This window comes from Dryas octopetala, chromosome 9, assembly GCF_963921425.1.
Source record: "Dryas octopetala chromosome 9, drDryOcto1.1, whole genome shotgun sequence".
NCBI classification, from domain to species: Eukaryota; Viridiplantae; Streptophyta; class Magnoliopsida; order Rosales; family Rosaceae; genus Dryas; species Dryas octopetala.
In genome coordinates, this window is record NC_141374.1 from 18,803,138 (window position 1) to 18,822,391 (window position 19,254).

General features: G+C 34.8%; 3 protein-coding genes and 1 non-coding gene across 4 annotated transcripts; 2 read left to right on the plus strand and 2 right to left on the minus strand.

Moving 5' to 3' along the window:
* Positions 1-400: 400 nt before the first annotated feature.
* LOC147275296 (5'-3' exonuclease family protein) lies at positions 401-4,653 on the plus strand. The gene is made up of 12 exons (XM_086228004.1): positions 401-478; positions 604-640; positions 766-940; positions 1,083-1,161; positions 1,672-1,716; positions 1,863-2,012; positions 2,144-2,258; positions 2,540-2,640; positions 2,887-2,984; positions 3,104-3,196; positions 3,517-3,752; positions 4,100-4,653. The coding sequence occupies exons 1-12, from the start codon at positions 401-403 to the stop codon at positions 4,651-4,653; spliced, it is 1,761 nt and encodes a 586-aa protein (XP_086084130.1).
* A 492-nt stretch (positions 4,654-5,145) lies between these two features.
* LOC147275297 (beta-glucosidase 44-like) lies at positions 5,146-9,006 on the minus strand. Its single transcript, XM_086228036.1, has 11 exons — positions 8,682-9,006; positions 8,455-8,513; positions 7,798-7,873; positions 7,582-7,653; positions 7,338-7,425; positions 6,940-7,192; positions 6,744-6,859; positions 6,209-6,426; positions 6,068-6,099; positions 5,869-5,971; positions 5,146-5,767 (listed from the first exon to the last, which is right to left on the minus strand). The coding sequence occupies exons 1-11, from the start codon at positions 8,932-8,934 to the stop codon at positions 5,487-5,489; spliced, it is 1,551 nt and encodes a 516-aa protein (XP_086084162.1). The 5' UTR covers positions 8,935-9,006; the 3' UTR covers positions 5,146-5,486.
* Positions 5,216-5,376, plus strand: LOC147275298 (U1 spliceosomal RNA). The gene has a single exon (XR_015119786.1). It is a non-coding gene; the product is annotated as a U1 spliceosomal RNA (small nuclear RNA).
* Positions 9,007-11,010: 2,004 nt separating the features above from the next.
* LOC147275299 (beta-glucosidase 44-like) lies at positions 11,011-15,260 on the minus strand. Its single transcript, XM_086256108.1, has 11 exons — positions 14,888-15,260; positions 14,687-14,745; positions 13,463-13,538; positions 13,252-13,323; positions 13,039-13,126; positions 12,606-12,858; positions 12,410-12,525; positions 11,859-12,076; positions 11,711-11,742; positions 11,524-11,626; positions 11,011-11,424 (listed from the first exon to the last, which is right to left on the minus strand). The coding sequence occupies exons 1-11, from the start codon at positions 15,138-15,140 to the stop codon at positions 11,144-11,146; spliced, it is 1,551 nt and encodes a 516-aa protein (XP_086112234.1). The 5' UTR covers positions 15,141-15,260; the 3' UTR covers positions 11,011-11,143.
* Between the last annotated feature and the right edge of the window lie 3,994 nt (positions 15,261-19,254).

Below are 19,254 nucleotides of genomic sequence, written 5' to 3' on the forward strand. Positions count from 1 at the left end.
AGCGGTAAAAGAAGAATAGCCGAAAGCCATATCACCCTCCTTTCCCTATAGCGAACCAAAATCACAAACCAATTACATTCAACCACATCAACATTAACAGACTTTTCTTTATAGTCATGGAAACGTGTCCATTTCTGATTGGTCTGTACAAATACTTTCTCAACAGGTCTGTTGGTTGATCTGCCAGTGGCAATTTTGAATCGTCGCCTCCTCAGTCCTCACTTTGCCATTTGCTCCCCTTCCCGCCATTTTCTCTAAGTAAAGCAAAAAATTTAAATGAAAAAAATTTGGTGAACCAAAAAAACCCAAGCAAAAAAAAAAAAAAAACAACAAGAAAAACCCAAAACCCAGAGGTATCAGGTATCAGAGAAAAGAGGGAAGGATTCGAAGGAACAAGCAAATGGGTATCAAAGATCTTCTCAGATTCATGAAACCTTATATTGAACCCATTCATATCAAGAAATATGCCGGCAAGCGCGTAAGCATCATTCTCATATTTTAATTTTTAAGTTTCTTAGTTTGATTTTGAATTGGGTCTCTCTTAGAACGATTCAGTTTCATTTCTCAAACTGAAATGCGAGAGTTTCGTGAATTGTTTTGCAGGTGGGTATTGACGCGTACTCATGGCTTCACAAAGGGGGTAATATGTTATACATTATTCCTTCAAAATGCGTTTCTATATTGGTTGGATTTTCTTTTTGGGTCAGATGGGTACTTGGTTAATGGGATTTCGTTTATTTATTTATAATTTTCTTTTTTTGGCAGCGTATTCATGTAGTATGGAGCTTTGTCTGAATTCAGATGGCCCAAGGAAATTGAAATATATAGATTACTTTATGCACCGAATAAATCTACTTCGTCACCATAAGATAATTCCAGTGGTCGTTTTTGATGGTGGCAATATACCATGTAAGGCTGCCACTGAGCACGATCGCCACAGGCACGTTTCTTTAATTTTTATATCTAATTATCTATATTGCTTCATTTCTACCATACCCATTTTTTTTGTTTTCTCCATTTTTATTATTTGTTTTGAAACCGAGATTGTGATTTTAATGTACAAACATGTTACTGTGATTCAGGAGAAGAAAAACTAATCGTGATTTGGCAATGACTAAACTTAAAGAAGGGGATGTTAGAGCTGCCACTGAGCTGTTTCAGGTATTTACTTAATTTTATTCCACAGGTGTATTGCATATCTACATCATAATTCACTAATGTACTGGCGCTCTTCTTCTTCTAGTGAAGTTCATTTTCAGAAATGTATTGGGTTTATATTCTTTGGATTAAGTGAGCTGAGGAAAACTTTGAGCTCATGCTTGAGTTATGTATTATTTCTGTACCATCTCTGTATTCATTACTTAGTTTTCAAGATTACAATTGTTGGACCAGCTGTCCTGGTTTATATAACCTGTCCAAACTTGTAATGGATGCAATTTGATTTAAAGAAACAACAGCTGTTCATGTTTGTCGATCCATGACTCTATGGGAAGTTCAGAAAACACGGTAGGCATAAAGAATGAAGTTCAAAATTAACTAGATTATTTCCCTTCATTATTTTGAGGACTTATTCATCTTTGTTCTTAAATAGTTTGTTTCTTTGTTCAAAAGTGTTTTAGCGAGACTAGAACCTATCTGAATTATGTACTGTGTTTTTTTCTGCACTTGTAGAGGTCAGTGAGTGTAACTCCATCTATGGCACATCAACTGATACAGGTAATTTACTTGGTGCATATATTCTGTTCAATCATCAAAGTTACTTAATTTCTGTAAAGTTCTAATTTAACTGTGATACCAGTGCTTTTTGATTCGTGGTTTCAAACCTAACCCTGACTAATTTTTGTGCGCTATTGGTCTTTCAGGTTCTGAAATCAGAGAATGTTGAATTTGTAGTAGCTCCGTATGAGGCTGATGCACAGTTAGCATACATGTCCAGCCTTGAACCTGAAAAGGGTGGAATTGCAGCAGTGATTACAGAGGATAGTGATCTAGTGGCATACGGTTGCCAAGCTGTAAGAACTTCCATGAAAATTTGATATGGTGCAAATGGAGGTCAAATTCTCTCCTAATGAATTCATTTTCATCATATATCATTGAACTTGCTGGTGTTTTGTTTGTTTTGATTTGCACTGGTTGCAAACAGATTGTCTTTAAGATGGACCAATTTGGCAATGGTGAAGTGATAGTACTGGACAATGTTTTTAATCCAGAAGGTCGTACACCTTCCTTCCAAAATTTTGATCAGGAATTATTCACGGGTTAGTTCAATGTGACACTAAAGCTTGTTTCTTTATGTATAGATATTCCATGAAAACATCTAGGGAGCTGCAATCATCCATAAACCATCACCAATCAGTAACAAAATGTGCACAGCATAAACTACTTACATTGTCAACCCTTTGTTCCACTCAATCTTGTTTTAAAGTTTGCTTTTGGTCCTGAAAACCTGTATCTTTTGTCACGCGAATGGGGCATATCTCAGTGATTCTAAAAAGCCTTTTTAAAGTATGAACCAATTTATGATCCAACATTTTTGCAGGTATGTGTGTCTTGGCTGGCTGTGATTTCCTTCCATCTGTTCCTGGAATTGGAATTGGAAAAGCTTACGCCTTGGTTTCTAAGTATCAAAACTTAGATCGTGTAAGTATATTGTACAACTTCTTAATAAGGTCAATTAAAAATATTGAATCTCTATGTACTAAGTTAGAAGAAACCATCATCACATTTTTTGCGGATCATGATTGAAAGCTCAGCAGAAAGTCAACACATATATGTTGTCCTTTTGTATATAGTTTTTTGTTTTTTGTTTTGCCTTCTATTTTTTTTGTCATTTGAACTGTTGGTGATGTATCATGCTTCATTTGTTGGTGGCATGCTTGCTTGCAGGCTCTATCAGTTTTGAAATTGAATAAGGGCAATAAAATGCCTGAAGATTACTTCAAATCTTTCACAGAAGCAGTTGCAGTTTTCCAGCATGCTCAAATGTGAGTTAATATAAAGCCATCTTACTTAAGTAACAAATAATACTGGTCTTTTCTATTTGTTTTTACCTTTTATTAGTGATTCCTGCTGAGTGCTGGTTTTCTTATTTACTTCCGTGCAGCTATGATGCTGAAATGAAAAAGGTCAAACACATGAATCCCATTCCACAAAAGCTTGTGCAGTCTCTAGATGGAGAGCTTGATTTCCTTGGACCGTATCCTTATGTTCTTTAACTGTTTTTGTTTCTAGGTTAAATTATTATTGCCTAAAAGGTGCACTGTGTGTGAAGCTAGCTATCTTGGTAGATAGCTTCTGTCTCAGTAGTGGCTGTGTAAGACACAGCAGCCTGTGTTGCTTATGGCTCTATGTGATAAGTCAGCCCTGGTGCCCTGCCTGCGGTTCAATTTTAGTAACATAATATTTGAATAGCATTGCATGTGAACTACTAATAACGGAATCACTATGGTTGTACGAGTTTAAGTGTGTCTTTCATATCTGCATTTCTTTTCCTTGACCAATTACAAATTGAACTAGAGAAATCCCTTCTTCAATAGCTACTGCAATTGCTGAAGGAAAATTGGACCCCATAAATATGGAGGCCTTTGATCATTTCCCCAGTTCCAGTTCTAGACATCATCCAGATCCTGTTAAGAGCCAAAATTTTGGTAAAATTCAGAGATCTGAGACTGCTGTGGTATCTCTACAAGGTGGCTGCTTTGTGGCCTGTTCCTCCCATAAAAACAGAGAGAAAGATAGTGCAGGGCCTACAGGCAAGTTTCTTTGAAGTTTTTCCCCACATGACCTCTTCTCATGTGCTTAAGAATATCATGCCATCTACTGTTTTTACTCAAAATCCAAACTATTTTATATACACAGATACATACACCGACAAATGCATGCATGTCTTTACATAAAAAAAACATATTTGAACTTATCGATACATGCATCTCAATATTTGAACAAATATATGTACATATGCATAACAAAATATATGCATGTGCAAGTTTTTGCATTCATGGATGTAAAGTATACTTAAAACAAAAGTAATTAGAGATGTTCAAACCATTGTAGAAGGTGCATAATGCATGTTTTACTATCGTAAGATTTTGTTGTACAGAGAAGCAGAATCCATTTTCGAATGACAAGAAGTATTTGAATGAAGCTGCAGCACTTGGCAAACTAGTTGTGCCATCAGCAAATAATGGAACAGTGGAAAGTACAATGGTTCCCGACAACATCCCGTTGAAGGTTCCTGACAACAATCCTTTCAAGAAACGAAAAGATGATAGTCATTGCTCAACAGTTCAAATAGGGAGCAACACTAAACAAGTTTCCGTTGCAGCTGAGGTGGAAATTTTGGACACCTTGTGTGTCTCTTCCAGTGGCGTCACTTTAGAAGTTTTTGAAGACCGTCCTTCCAGAAAAAGAAAAAATGATATTCACTTTGATCATGTAGAAAGCATTAATGAACAGGTTTCGGGGGTGACACAAATAGAGTCTTCAGACATATTGCGTGCAACTCCGGAATCAGAATCCCAGCAAAGTGTAAATTCTAAACTTCCCAATGGAAAAAGGACGGGGAAAATTGAGAAATTGAAGCGAAGCAATTGTAAGAGTTCGGGGGATAAAAAAAGCACTAGCACTATCTTGAATTTCTTTTCTCGTGTGTGATTTATTTCTCTATAATAAATTATGTTTTGATTCTCTTATTTTCATTTTGGATATTTGTAGCTTGTTTCCTTGAGCTGTTAATTCATTTGAAAGTAAGTTATCTGAAATAGTACATTAGAGAAGGCCAATTTATGAATACATCATGATAAAGTCAGTCTTTCTAACTCAGTTGCTGGTGTGGCAACTGCACCATCAGATATGAGATTCGCTTAAGAAGTTATTCAGTTTTGTAATTGTTTTCCAGTTTTAATCTTATATAAATGTACTTACTGATCATTGTTAAATTAATCTCAAAGCAAACAGTTTGATTCTTGAGCTCCTAGTTACAAGTTTGGGAACAAATTTGAGAAAAAAAAAAAAAAAACAAGAAAGAAAAAGAAAATGACGGTCCCATATATCACAATCAAAGTAGTGAAGAGAAAAGGAACGACGCTTTGAATCGCAATAAGTTGGGTGTCGTATGTGTCGGAATAAAACAGAAGCGGGGATTCCCACATCGAAAAAACGCGAAGGGGAAGTAGCGAGTACACGGTATAAAAAGGAAGGCAAGCAAGAGGGATAGTCACTTACCTGGACGGGGTGAATGGGTGATCAAGAAGGCCCATAGCCTAGGTTGGTGACCTCCATTGCACTACGGAGGGGCGCCCGCCTATGGTCTCCCCTAGTGGGAGAGCCAACGTCATAATTTGTGCCAGTGGGGGCCTGCGTTCGCGCGGCCCCTTCCAATTTTAGTCTAAATTTATATCTCCGTTCAATCGGAGCATTACAATTTTTTATATTTATTTTATTAATATTCAATCTTAAAGGTACAAACAAGGTTGTTCTGTAGGGGCCTAATTCTTGTTTCTTGTAGTGAGCAGTTTCTTGAACCAGTAGGCAGACATCTTTGGGTACCGCTTGAGGGTGTTGAAATCGACATAGACTATGCCAAACCTTGAAGTGTATCCCAACCTCCATTCGAAGTTGTCGAGCAATGACCACGCGAAGTAGCCAACCACATTGGCTCCATCATCAACTGCCCTCTTCAGTTGTGTCAAATAGCTCCTGTAGAAGTTGATCCTATTGGTGTCGTGCAATCCCTTTGGAAGTGTCAGGTTACCAGGGTTGTCCATGCCTGCAATTCAAACGACATTCGTTCATCAACTTCTACCATAGCAAAACGACAAAAGAAATAGAATACAATAAGAGGAGGCTTTTGTTGTTCAATCGTTGTACCATTTTCAGATAAAATCACGGTTGGGTTTCCATAATGCTCTTTTATGTACATTAGAGCTTTGTACATGCCCCATGGTACTTGGTAGAGCCAATAAGAATTTGCCTGCAAAGTTTTCAGTTTATCATATCATAAATCAAATCGAAACCTGCGAGCTAATGCTTTTAAGTGAAAGAGATGCATGAATAGATCCTAAACTACCCTAGGACCAATAGGCACTCCATTCTTGGCATCTGCAAATTGAATGTGAAGTACAAGTGAGTGTCAAAATGATTAAAAATAATAATAAACCTTTTTATTTATTTAAATCACATATCTAATATGAACAGGGGAACATCTTACAAGCAAATCCTGCATTCCAGTCCTGCTGGTATCCCAAGACCTTTGTTCCTTGTTGATGGGGGTCATATATGTAGAAAGTAGTATATTGGTTGATGCCTACAAAATCCATTGAACCCTTCACCAACTTAACCTCCTCTTTGGTGAACTTGGGTAGCCTATTACCAACAATTTGTTGGATTGTTCTTGGATACTGGCCATATACAATGGGATGGATGAACCTATATATGAAAAGCCAATCTCACAATATAAGTTCAGACTCTGTATGGACCAAATGTTTTGCTTAAACGTATGTAATGTTTCCTTGGCCAAAAAAAAAAAAAAAAACGCATGTAATGTTTCAATGTCCCAAATATGAATGATTTCCCATGATTCTACTAATATTGTAGTAACTCAATAAATAATTGTTATAGAATAAGTTCCAGAGATCCAACTTGCTAGTAGTGGCAAACAAGTCATGAATTTTCTGAGTTTCAATTGTTAAAATTCATTTAACATAAATGGGGAGGCTTGTGCTTGCCATGTGAAGGATTATTACCATCCAACATGAAAGTCTGTTGCCCTCTGAGCTGCGTAGTTGTCAGCCTTTGATCTGGTAAGAGGCTCATACCAAACAAAATCCAAGAGAATACCAATCCTTCCTTTTTGTATTTTCTGAAAATGCACATTCCTCAGCAGCTGTTCAAGACCAAACTATTTTTCATGAATCAAATTGAAGTCAGTGTTTCTCGTACCTGATACTTTTCACGGTATCTCTGAACTGCAGCTGCATGTGATAAAATCAAATGATGAGCAGCAATGTAAGGCTCGGTTGCTGAATTTCCAGCTGTGCAATTTCCAAATGCTTTGGAGCACCGTCCAGGGGCAAAGATTCCATTATCATAGCCAAGAGCAGCCACCACTCTAGGCTCATTGAATGTCATCCAGTTCTTCACTCTGTCTCCAAATGTCTTGAAACAGAACTCCGCATAGTCAGCAAAATCTTTCCTGTTGGGTTTGAGGCACATCTCAGATTCTAGTCTCGCTAGTTATAACATTTTGTTAAACTATAATTTTAATACTCAATGACATCAAAAAATGATAGAATTTTGATAGACAGGCTTATGTATAGTTTGTCATATATGGTACTTACACTACTTTGTCACTTAACAATCCCAAGTACTGCTTCTCAAGTGCTAGGGGAAGATCATAATGATATAAATTTGCATAGGGAGTAATGCCTACAGAATACAGGAGCAAGACATAACAATCAAACAATGGTATTCTCATATCACTCTGTCACCAGACACTATGAAGACCAACAAACATTGTATAAGTTGTAGTTCACACTGCTATATCAACATATAAATTCCGAAGTTCTATTCTACAGAATGTACCTCTTTTGAGCAAGTAGTTAATTAACCGATTGTAGTATGCAACTCCTTTCCAATTTACTTTCCCAGTACCATCTGCATAGATTATATAAGAATGAGATACAGAAGCTTAGTACAAATAAATAAACTGAAAAATTAAAGTGGCAGAAGTATATTTAGTAAAGGCTAGATAATGTCGAACCCTCTAACATGCATAAAAGACAGTCAATGACAGATTACTTGGGAAAATTCTGGACCATGATATTGAGAACCGATAGGCATCGAAATTCAGGTTTTCCATGATATCAACATCTTCCTGTAAAAACAAAACGTTATTTTTATTTTCTCAACCAGACAAGAATCAACCATAATCAATATCTAACTTGAATATGCTACACTCAATTTTGTGTTAGAAATTACTTAATTCAGGCTTTTGCCTCATCCAGAAGACCCCAATCCGGCCTTTTTACTCTACAAATTTTGATAGGTACGTGCTATGAATAATGAACATTACTACTTCATAATTTGACATCAAGTAATGTTGATAATATGAAGTCCTAATGTTAAGTATTTAGTAAGACATTAATCAGAATCCTATAGTTCAGTCCACAAGTATATATATACTGCTACCGTTTGTATTTTTGTAGGTCATATAACTATGCATGTGTGGGACTTGGCTGATGCATCCTCTGCAGTTCACAACTGCATGAACAGGTTGGATTCACAGAGGAGTCTTTAACTTTCTGATTTGTTCATTGAAAATAAATTAAGTGGTAAAGACGAAATGAAAAAAGAGATCAAAATACCGAAACTCCACTTCTTGATTAATTTGTACTTTATCCCAAAAAAAGACTTTTACTTTTTGTTAAAGTTGTGACTTCGAAAACCCAAACTTACTTTGTAGCGGTGATACTGGTCCACGGTGACATCTCCGGTAGCATTATTTGCAACAATACCTGTCCAAAAATAAAATTTAAAAATCTCACATTAAATTAAAAAACAAGAAAAAACGTTTTATTGGGATTAGAATTTATAATTATTAACTGGTAAGGACAATACTGGTCATAGAATTTTAAAAATGAAATAAATTTTTTCTTTTTTGAAAAAAAAAAAAAAAAGTTTACCAGGAATTTTAACGAAGGTATCCCAAATGCTGGGCCCACGACCGTCCTTGTGGGCCATGCCTTCGACTTGATAAGCAGACGTCGCCGTTCCGAAAACAAAGCCTGTCGGAAAGCTGGCTCTGCTGAGCCCGCCGGTGTCCAAATGGACATGACTCTCACTCTCAGGGAATGAAGCTCCATTATGCTCAGCTGCATGCGCGAAGTACTGGATCACAAGAAGACTAAGCAAGAAGAGCAGCAATGGGGTTCTCATCTTGAAGAAGCTACAGATAGAAAGTAAGAGAGGAGGGAAGAGTGTACCATATGGCTACTCTAGAGTGGGATTGTTTTTACTTTTTATAGATAAGAACAGAACACCGAGAATATAATTTTCATGAGCTTCCCACCAGGCCGGTCCTGCCTTTTGGAAGGCTGGGGGGGTGAAAATTAAAATTAGGCCCCTAATTTTAGTTGTGGAAAAAAAAAATTTTATAAAACAAATGACAATAAATAATTTGAAAAAAGGTCTTCTTTTAACATTTTTATAAACAAAATCATCAATAATAGTTTCAAATTAACTATGGCAAATTGACAAAAAAAAAAAAGCACCAACATCACACTTTTTTCATTAGCCACATCACACTAACTTCAATAAAATCCAACCATCCAATTTAGTTAACACAACAATTTTTTAATTCATTGTCATCTAATTCAGTTAACTTCTTTAAATTAAACAAGAACCCAAAAATACCTTCATATATTTTCAACTATTTAAATCTATTATTTATGAAGCAAGAGCATTATTGCTAAGGTGGAAGGCGTAAAGATTGTATTGATGTAAAGCTTTCTCTTTTTTTGAGTAAAGAGAACAATGAAAAGTCAGACGTAAGTTTAAGGTTTATAGACTTTTGTTTTTTAAAATCTGAATTACATTAATTGATTATTAACATTAGGCCTTCATGTAGTTCTTTATACTGATATTGGATTTGGCCATTTGGGCCTCTGTAGGCAAGTAGGCTTATAGTTTTGCTTTTCTTTTCTTTTTTACAGCAAAAATTTGTTTTTAAATATATATATTAACATATATAAAAAATTTGTGGGCCCCCCTTAAAGATGGGCCCTAGGTGTTCGCACTCGGTGCCCCCTTCAGGGCCGGCACCGCTTCCCACAAGAAACATGCAAAATGTAATTAAATAAATGGAGTGGCACCTACCGTATCACATATCACACTTGGTCCTTTTTCTTTTCTTTTTTACAGCATAAATTTGTTTTTTAAATATATATATTAACACATATAAAAAAATTTGTGGGCCCCCCTTGAAGATTGGCCCTAGGCGGTCGCACTCGGTGCCCCCCTTCAGGGCCGGCACTACTTCCCACAAGAAACATGCAAAATGTAATTAAATAAAGAACACTACTTGGGTCACCCCTTTACCCAAAATTGTAATTTTGGTAATGCCAGTGCATGATCGAAACAATTCACTTTTTAGATTACTTATTATAGATTATCTCTGCAAAAAATTAACTAAATCGGAAATCGTTTGGTTATATAACTATTGTTAATTAAATAGAAAAAATCAACGGTTTGATCAAAAATCATTATTTAATTGAAAACCATCAATTTTTTCTACCAAATTGACAACAGTTATATAACCAAATGATTTCTGATTGATTTGATTTTTTACAGAGATAATCTTTAATTGGTTATCTAAAAAGTGAACGGTTCCGATCATGCACCGGCATTACTAAAATCAAAATTTGGAAAAATGAAGTGAGCTTAAAATACCCTTAGGAGTGACCCAAATATTAACCTTAAATAAATGGAGTGGCACCTACCGTATCACAGATCACACTTGGTCCTTGGGCCATGGCTGGGGTTACATGGGAGTATGGGACCATCTGCATTGAATAATCAACTTGTTTTTTTCTTAAAAGAATATGCCACCTACAACTTTAAATTTTCTTTCCTTCCCAAAAGTCTACAATTTCAATATTAATTAGAGAACTATTAATCCAACCAAAAAGAAAAAAAGAGAACTATTAATGAAGTGTGACGTATTCATGTTTGATTGTATTAACTTCATTACACTATTAACACGATGCTTGTGAATCTAAATATTAAAAATGGGCATTTTTTGAATATCAAGATTCACAATTTTTTACTAACTAACTTATAGTTTAGTGGGTTTTTTTTTCTACAACGTTGAAGAGGTAAATAAAAAGAATTTCACTAATTTCTTATGAATTTGGGTCTCCCCGTGTGGGAGAGACAACGTCATAATTTGTGCTAGTGGCCTGTGTTCTCTCTCAATTCTTGAAGTTATTTCTTCGTTCAATTGGAGCTATAGAGTTTTTGATGCCTGAATAAGTTCTTAGTTTTTGATTCATATTGATATGGTTCACAATTATTTTGTTTTACTACAAATTAAAAGCAGAGAGTTTTATTGTTCTTGAACCAAGATACAAAGTCCATCTGTAGGCGCCTAATGCTTGTTTCTTGTAGTGAGCAGTTTCTTGAACCAGTAGGCAGACATCTTTGGGTACCGCTTGAGGGTGTTGAAATCGACATAGACTATGCCAAACCTTGAAGTGTATCCCAACCTCCATTCGAAGTTGTCGAGCAATGACCACGCGAAGTAGCCAACCACATTGGCTCCATCATCAACTGCCCTCTTCAGTTGTGTCAAATAGCTCCTGTAGAAGTTGATCCTATTGGTGTCGTGCAATCCCTTTGGAAGTGTCAGGTTACCAGGGTTGTCCATGCCTGCAAATCAAGCAATACTAATTGATTAGCTTCTACCAAAGCGAAACGAAAACTAAGAAAATACAAGAAGAAGAGGCTTTTGTTGTTCAATCGTTGTACCATTTTCAGATAAAATCACGGTTGGGTTTCCATAATTCTCTTTTATATACATCAGAGCTTTGTACATGCCCCATGGTACTTGGTAGAGCCAATAAGAATATGCCTGCAAAGTGTTCCATTTATCATCATATATCAAAACTAAACCTGTGAGCTGTATCTAAGTGAAAGAAATGTATTCATAAATTACCCTAGGACCAATAGGCACTCCATGCTTTGCATCTGCAAATTGAATGTGAATTGCAATTAAGTGTTAAAATGATTAAAAAATAAATACACTTTTTCTATTATTTACTTATTTTTATCACACATCTAAGATGAACAGGGGAACATCTTACAAGCAAATCCTGCATTCCAGTCCTGCTGGTATCCCAAGACCTTTGGTTTTTGTTGATGTGGGTCATACATGTAGTAAGTAGTATATTGGTTGATGCCTACAAAATCCATTGAACCTTTCACCATCTTAACCTCCTCTTTGGTGAACTTGGGTAGCCTATTACCAACAATTTTTTGAATTGTTCTTGGATACTCGCCATATACAATGGGATGGATGAACCTATGAAAATTGAGCCAATCCCACAATATAAGTTGTTGAATCTGTAAAATATAGTTCTAAATTGCATTCATTATATGTTTTTGCTTAAACACATTGTAACCCTGTTTCAATGTCCCAAATATATGAATGATTTTCCATAATTCTACTAATGTTATAGTACTCAGTAAATAATTGTTATAGAATAAGTTCCAGATATCCAACTTGCTAGTGGTGGCAAACAAGTCATGAATTTTTTCAGAGTGTAAATTTATAATTATATATGTAGAGCAGTATTGATAAAATTCATTAACATATATGGAGGAGGTATGTGCTTGCCATGTTAAGGAGTATTACCATCCAACATGAAAGTCTCTTGCCCTTTGAGCTGCATAGTTGTCAGCCTTTGATCTGGTAAGAGGCTCATACCAAACAAAATCCAAGAGAATACCAATCCTTCCTTTTTGTATTTTCTGAAAATGCACATTCCTCAGCAGCTGTTCAAAACCAAATTCTTTTTCATGAATCAAATTGAGGTCAATGTCTCTCTTACCTGATACTTTTCACGGTATCTCTGAACTGCAGCTGCATGTGATAAAATCAAATGATGAGCAGCAATGTAAGGCTCGGTTGCTGAATTTCCAACTGTGCAATTTCCAAATGCTTTGGAGCACCGTCCTGGAGCAAAGAATCCGTTATCATAGCCAAGAGCAGCCACCACTCTAGGCTCATTGAATGTCATCCAGTTCTTCACTCTGTCTCCAAATGTCTTGAAACAAAACTCCGCGTAGTCAGCAAAATCTTTCCTGTCGAGTTTGAAGCACATCTCAGATTCGAGTCTCACTTCTTATAACATTTTGTTAAACAGTTTTTCACAATGTTTAACAAATTAATTTTAATACCCTATAAAGAACCCCAAAACATGATAGAATTTTGATAGGGTAAGTTATATATAGACTATATAGTTTGTCATATATGGTACTTACACTACTTTGTCGCTTAACAATCCCAAGTACTGCTTCTCAAGTGTAAGGGGAAGATCATAATGATATAAATTTGCATAGGGAGTAATGCCTACAGAAACAAGACATAACAATCAAACAATGCTATTTTCATATCAGTCTTTCATCACACATTGTATAAGTTGTAGTTCACACTGCTATATCTGCATATATATTTCTAAGTTCTACAGCATTTACCTCTTTTGAGCAAATAGTTAATTAACCGATTGTAGTATGCAACTCCTTTCCAATTTACTTTCCCAGTACCATCTACATAAATTAAGAATCATGGGATACAAAAGCTTAGAAAAGATGAATAAAATGAAAAATTAAAGTGACAAAAGTATATTTAGTAAAGGCTAGATAATGTCAAATTAACCCTCTGGTATCAAAGAAAATCAATGATTACTTGGGAAAATTCTGGACCATGATATTGAGAACCGATAGGCATCAAAATTCAGGTTTGCCATGATATCAATATCTTCCTGTAGCAACAAAACAAGATTTTCAATTTCATAATTTCAACCAGAAAAGAATCAACCACAATCAGCATCTAACTTGAATATGCTAAACTGTAATTTTGTGTTAAGAAATTACTTAGAATAGGCTTTTGCCTCATCCAGTAGTCCAGCCTGAAAGAATCTAGGTATCCATCCCAAAACCAATTGACACTAGTCAGGCCCACACATTTTCAATGTGAGATTTCTCTCAACACGCCCCCGCACGTATGGCTCATTTAAGCCTAACACGTGAACAACAATTTATATTGGGTAACGTGGGAGCACGTGTGGCCGTTTAGGCGCATCACGTGATAACCTGCTTTAATACCATGAAAGAATCTAGACATCTATCCCAAAACCAATTGGCAATGGGAGGAGTAACTCAAACCCTTATAAGCCACTAGCAAGACACTCACATTTTCAATTTGTTATTCATAAGTTACAACTTTTGAAAGGTGACATGATTAAATATTATTACTTCATATGAATTCCAAATAGTGTTGATAAAATTGTGAAACCATTAATTATGAAGTCCTAATGTTAAGTAGGATATTAATCAGAGTCCTATATATAATTCATTCCACAAGTATATACTTCTACTATTTGTACTTTTGTAGGTTATATACAGTGCATGTGTGGCACTTGGCTCATGAACAGGTTGGATATACATGTGTACATTGAAAACCAATTAAGTGGTAAAGACGATATGATCAAAGAAATCAAATTACCGAAAAACCCACTAGTTAACTTATAATTTGATATTTTACTGCTTTTTGTTTGGGTACTCAGAAATGAGTATCAAGGTTGTCCTTATAATCAATCACAAAGAGCGCATGATAGGGCCATCACTTTCTCTCACATGAAGAACTTTATTATGGGCTCATGTAATTGGTTGTGAAGACAACTCTGTAGTTTCTGAGTTGTCTGTAAACCCTAAACCCTAAACCCTAAACCCTAAGACAACTCTGTAATTTCTGAGTACCCAACACTGCTCTTTTTAAAATTACTTTTTAATAAATTAACTCATTTATCCCAGAAACGAAGGCTTTTACTTTTTGCTAAAGTTGTGACTTTTCTGAGAAATGATAAAGTTATGAGTTTGATATTGAAAAAAAACCCAAGAAGAACCTTACTTTGTAGCGGTGATACTGGTCCACGGTAACATCTCCTGTCGCATTATTTGCAACAATCCCTATGTCCAAAAAAAAAATCTCACATTAAGTTAAAAACAAAAAATAAAACGTTTTATCAGGATTATAATAATTTAAAATTATAATTAATTGGCAATATAATCTAAGTTTTGCAATAAAAAATTATTTATTATAATAGTTTACCAGGAATTTTAACGAAGGTATCCCAAATGCTGGGCCCACGACCGTCCTTTCGGGCCATGCCTTCGACTTGATAAGCAGACGTTGCCGTTCCGAACACAAAGCCTTTGGGAAAGCTGGCTCTGCTCAACCCGCCGGTGTCCAAATTGACATGACTCTCACTCTCAGGGAATGAAGCTCCATTGTGCTCAGCTGCATGAGCGGAGTACTGGATCACAAGAAGACTAAGCAAGAAGAGCAGCAATGGGGTTCTCATCTTGGAAGAAGCTACAGCAAGAAAGAGAAAAAGAGAGAAAGAGGGAGTGTGAATATGGCTAGTGTAGAGACTGAGTGAGTGTTTTTATAGATAAGAAGAGAGAGCAGTGAGAGAATATAATTTTCATGAGTTTCCCAAAAGAAACAAACAAAATTATGTGAATATATATATAGATCGAGTGGCACTGTTTAAGTGTATGTCTCACTGATTGATCACAATTGGTCCTCGGGCCTCAATGGGACCATCTGCATTAAATGATCAACTTGTTTTTTTCTTAAAATAAAATATGGCACCTACAGTTTTGGTTATTGTACACAGGGACGGACCGGGAATTGAAAATGGGGTGAGCTAAATTTAAAAGTTACCGTGCGACAAAAAATAAATAAAAAAATTTGAAGGCTATCAAAATTTTGGCAGCATCTTGTTTATTTTTTTTTTTTTATACTTTTTAAATTTAAATAACCTTTTAAAATACATATTTGATCTAAAATAAAGTTTATTTAAAAAAAATTCGACGGTACGAGTGAATTTCATTAATAAATAAGAAAATATATACCTAGACAGGGGGATGTAATGAGCCTTACCTCTCAAAATGAGAAATATTGTATTGTATAAATAAGAAACTAGCTAGTTACAATATTGTATAAATGAGAAATACATACATTGTAGTTTTCTACCTTCTCTGTTCTCATGCACGCCCAATTTACAATGTAATTTTATGATCGAAACTGTTCATTTTTTAAAAAAGCTAGTCACAAATAAATCGCTAAATTTTTTCATATTTACAAATTGCCCTCAAATATCTTTGTAAAAAAATCAATCAATCAAATCGATTATTGTTTACTTATCTAATTGTTATAACATTTATTTTTTCTCTCTAACATTGTTTTCTTATCTAACTATTATAACATAACTACACGGTTTTGATAACAATTTGATTCTTCATTTATTATTTAATAATAGTACGTTAGATAACTAAATGGTTTTTGATTTAGTTAAATATTTTTGCAAAAATTATCTTAAGGTGTGATTTAGAATATGAACGGTTTCGATCATAAAACTGCCGGAGAAAATATAAGATGGATGAAGAATGTAGAAATGAGAAACTACATAGCTAGTATTTCTCTATTTATTACAATAAATCTGGGGATGAGCGTGTTTATGGTCCGAGACAAAACACATCCAGGCTACTTAGCATAGCTTTAGATAAGGATAGAAATGTTAAATTGTTAATTAATTTAATTTGTCATATGCATTCTTCATTAATTTTTCCAAGTATATAATTAATTATAATTTGGACTATCATGCATAATTTGCTATGATTCAGATCGATTAGGGTTGCAGAAACAAAGAAAGAAGAAGAGGAAAAATAGAGAAATATAGAGATCAAGAAGAAAGAAGTGATGAGAAAAGTTGGTGATATCCTATGTCTCTACTTGTTTTGAGTTGTTGCTTTAATTAATAACATAGGGGTAATTAGGTAATAGACTAATAGGTAATAGGGTATTTAATTATTTATTTATTTTTTTGCAAAAAAATGGGCTCATATAGTTTTTTTTTTTTGCCAAAATGGGCCCATATAGTTGATCCGTCTCTGATTGTATATACATGATGTATTCATGTTGATCGTGTTAACTTCACTAATCACACCTCTATTAACGTTTCATAACATACACAATTCTTGTGACATCTTGTAAGTAAAAAATTAGCTTCTTCTTTTTTTGTACGTATATAATTAAGATTCACAAGTTTCTTATGAATTTGGGTTAGATTATAATTGAGAGAAACCCAAGCTAGCCATAGATAAGGTAATCAGAGAATAGTATGGTGCTTCACCTGAAATTTCCCCCTTCTGTAAGGATATATAATATTGATTGATTAAGGACAAGTAACGTATGATTTTATCACCAAGAAATGAAGTAACAATAATCAAAGGCAGGGTAAATTAGTCAAGTTGGAATGTCTTTTTCATGCGTCAGCAATTGCACAATTAGGACCCATGTGTGCTTGCCTTGATATCTAATAGTGAAATCACCAAAAAGGAAAACGGGATCAAAATGTAGAAATATTAATTGTAGCGTGCTATAATCACAAAAAGAAAACGAATATTACACTTGAAAGTACATCAATGATTCAATCATACAACTTTTTTCAAAGTAGGCAACTAGAGTAATAATTCTAGTCAAGTTTTTGGCTAAACAAAAGGAATATTAAAATAAAGAGATACCATTATCATTTAGTCAAAAGTATAATTCATCATTTCACTATCTCGCATGGAATCTTTAGAGGGTCTAAACTGAGTTATGATGTAGTTCATATAAAGGTGCGCAAATCACTATATATATTAGAGTTGCAAACTTGCAAGTTCTAGCAATGAGAAACCAAATGAATAGAGTTTGAGTTTCTTTTTTGACCAAATGATCATTGCCTTTCTTTTCCTTTGGAAAAAAAAAAATATTATACCCACATGAAAATATAGTTGATATCACATTGTTCATCTTGTCTCTGTTTAATTTATTTTAGGAATGTACCATGATTTCAAATTGGTGATGTATAACACTCATAGTGGTCCATTTTGAGCAGAGACCCAATTGATCCCTTTCTCTGAATGATTGTTGAAAAGTATGCAAATGATCTCTTTATGGCATATACGTCTGCTGACTCTGCCTGTTATTTTGTTAGGACTTAAAAGAGTTAAGAGACACGTGAACTTGAATTTTGGATTGTTGAGAAGTCTACTACTGTGACCCTTCAGATCAATAATACACCTATTGAGGAAAATAACAAATGCCATAACTCCATTAAAGTAAAAATATGTATTGGGGACTGACAAGTGACCCAAGTCTGCTAGGAGTCCAAATATTAGCAAGGCACCAACAATTCAAAAAATGAAGAAACTAGTGGCCAGAAAAAAAAAAAAAAAAAAAAAAAACAGAAACTAGTTGTGAAATCAATTGGACAGTAAAGTCATGTTGGTGCCAACACTAACCAAGAAGCCTATGAACTCAGACCCCACACCCCATCTTCTCTCATCAAGCCGCCTATATTGAATTTAGAACAGTTAGGTGTCAAGAAAACCCCACACTTTTTAAGTTTTAAGAGCAAGTTGAGCAATACATGCATTTGCAATTTGCAGCTTACTGCCTTACTGGTGATTAATAAAATTTAAATGGGGTATCAAACACTTGACTACTTGAGCTCCAGACAAACTGGCACAAAGAGTGGATCAACAGCAACTGAAATGTAACCCTTTACAATCCATGTTCAGTAGTAGCATTCTTAGTTGTTTTTTTTTACTTCTGCCATACATATAAAGAATTCTTCTCTAATATGGGACAAGAAATGCGAGATGTGAGAGAGTGTTCAAATGCTATCTCATATCCCGCATTAACATCCCATTTTCCTCCATTAAATAAAGTTTAATGACTCTACATGTATCTGTGTTTACATGCAAAATTAAATACCCTGGTATTCATAGGGCACACTGGGACTGCAATATTAGAGCGCCTTTAATTTAATAATGCAAAAGATGGGTTAATGGGACAAGGATCACCTGCACAAGTCTCTTGCATTATAATATATAAATTTTCTGTCCACTATTCATATGGTTAATTCTGATATGCATGACTGAACTTAAAAAGCCATAATTTACCCAAACCAAAAGCATGCATATCATATAATCAAGGAAGATATTCATATAATTAATTAAAGTGGAGTCTTTTTTATGTACAATGTGTGTTTGCAATTCTAGCTACTAATTGGTGCATGTTAAAAATGCAAAGAAAAAGCACAGCAGCACATGGGAGAAGCTAGATTTATTTGATAGTATAAAACAACTATATCCACTTAAGAAAATAAAAAGTATAAAACAAATCCTATACATTGTGAGGTAACATTCAGTAAACAAGTTTTTAAAAAATTAAACTACCTGTTATTGATAGCAAACCCCTTTGAGCCTCCCACAAAAGGGTGCTTAGGGGCATGAAACACTAGAGGGTATGAAATATTCATCATTTGCCACGTCATTGTTTGCCAATCCTAATCTAATTCTAATTATTTAAAAACTAATTCTAATCTAATTCTAATTATTTGCCACGTGTCATTGTTTTGTTTT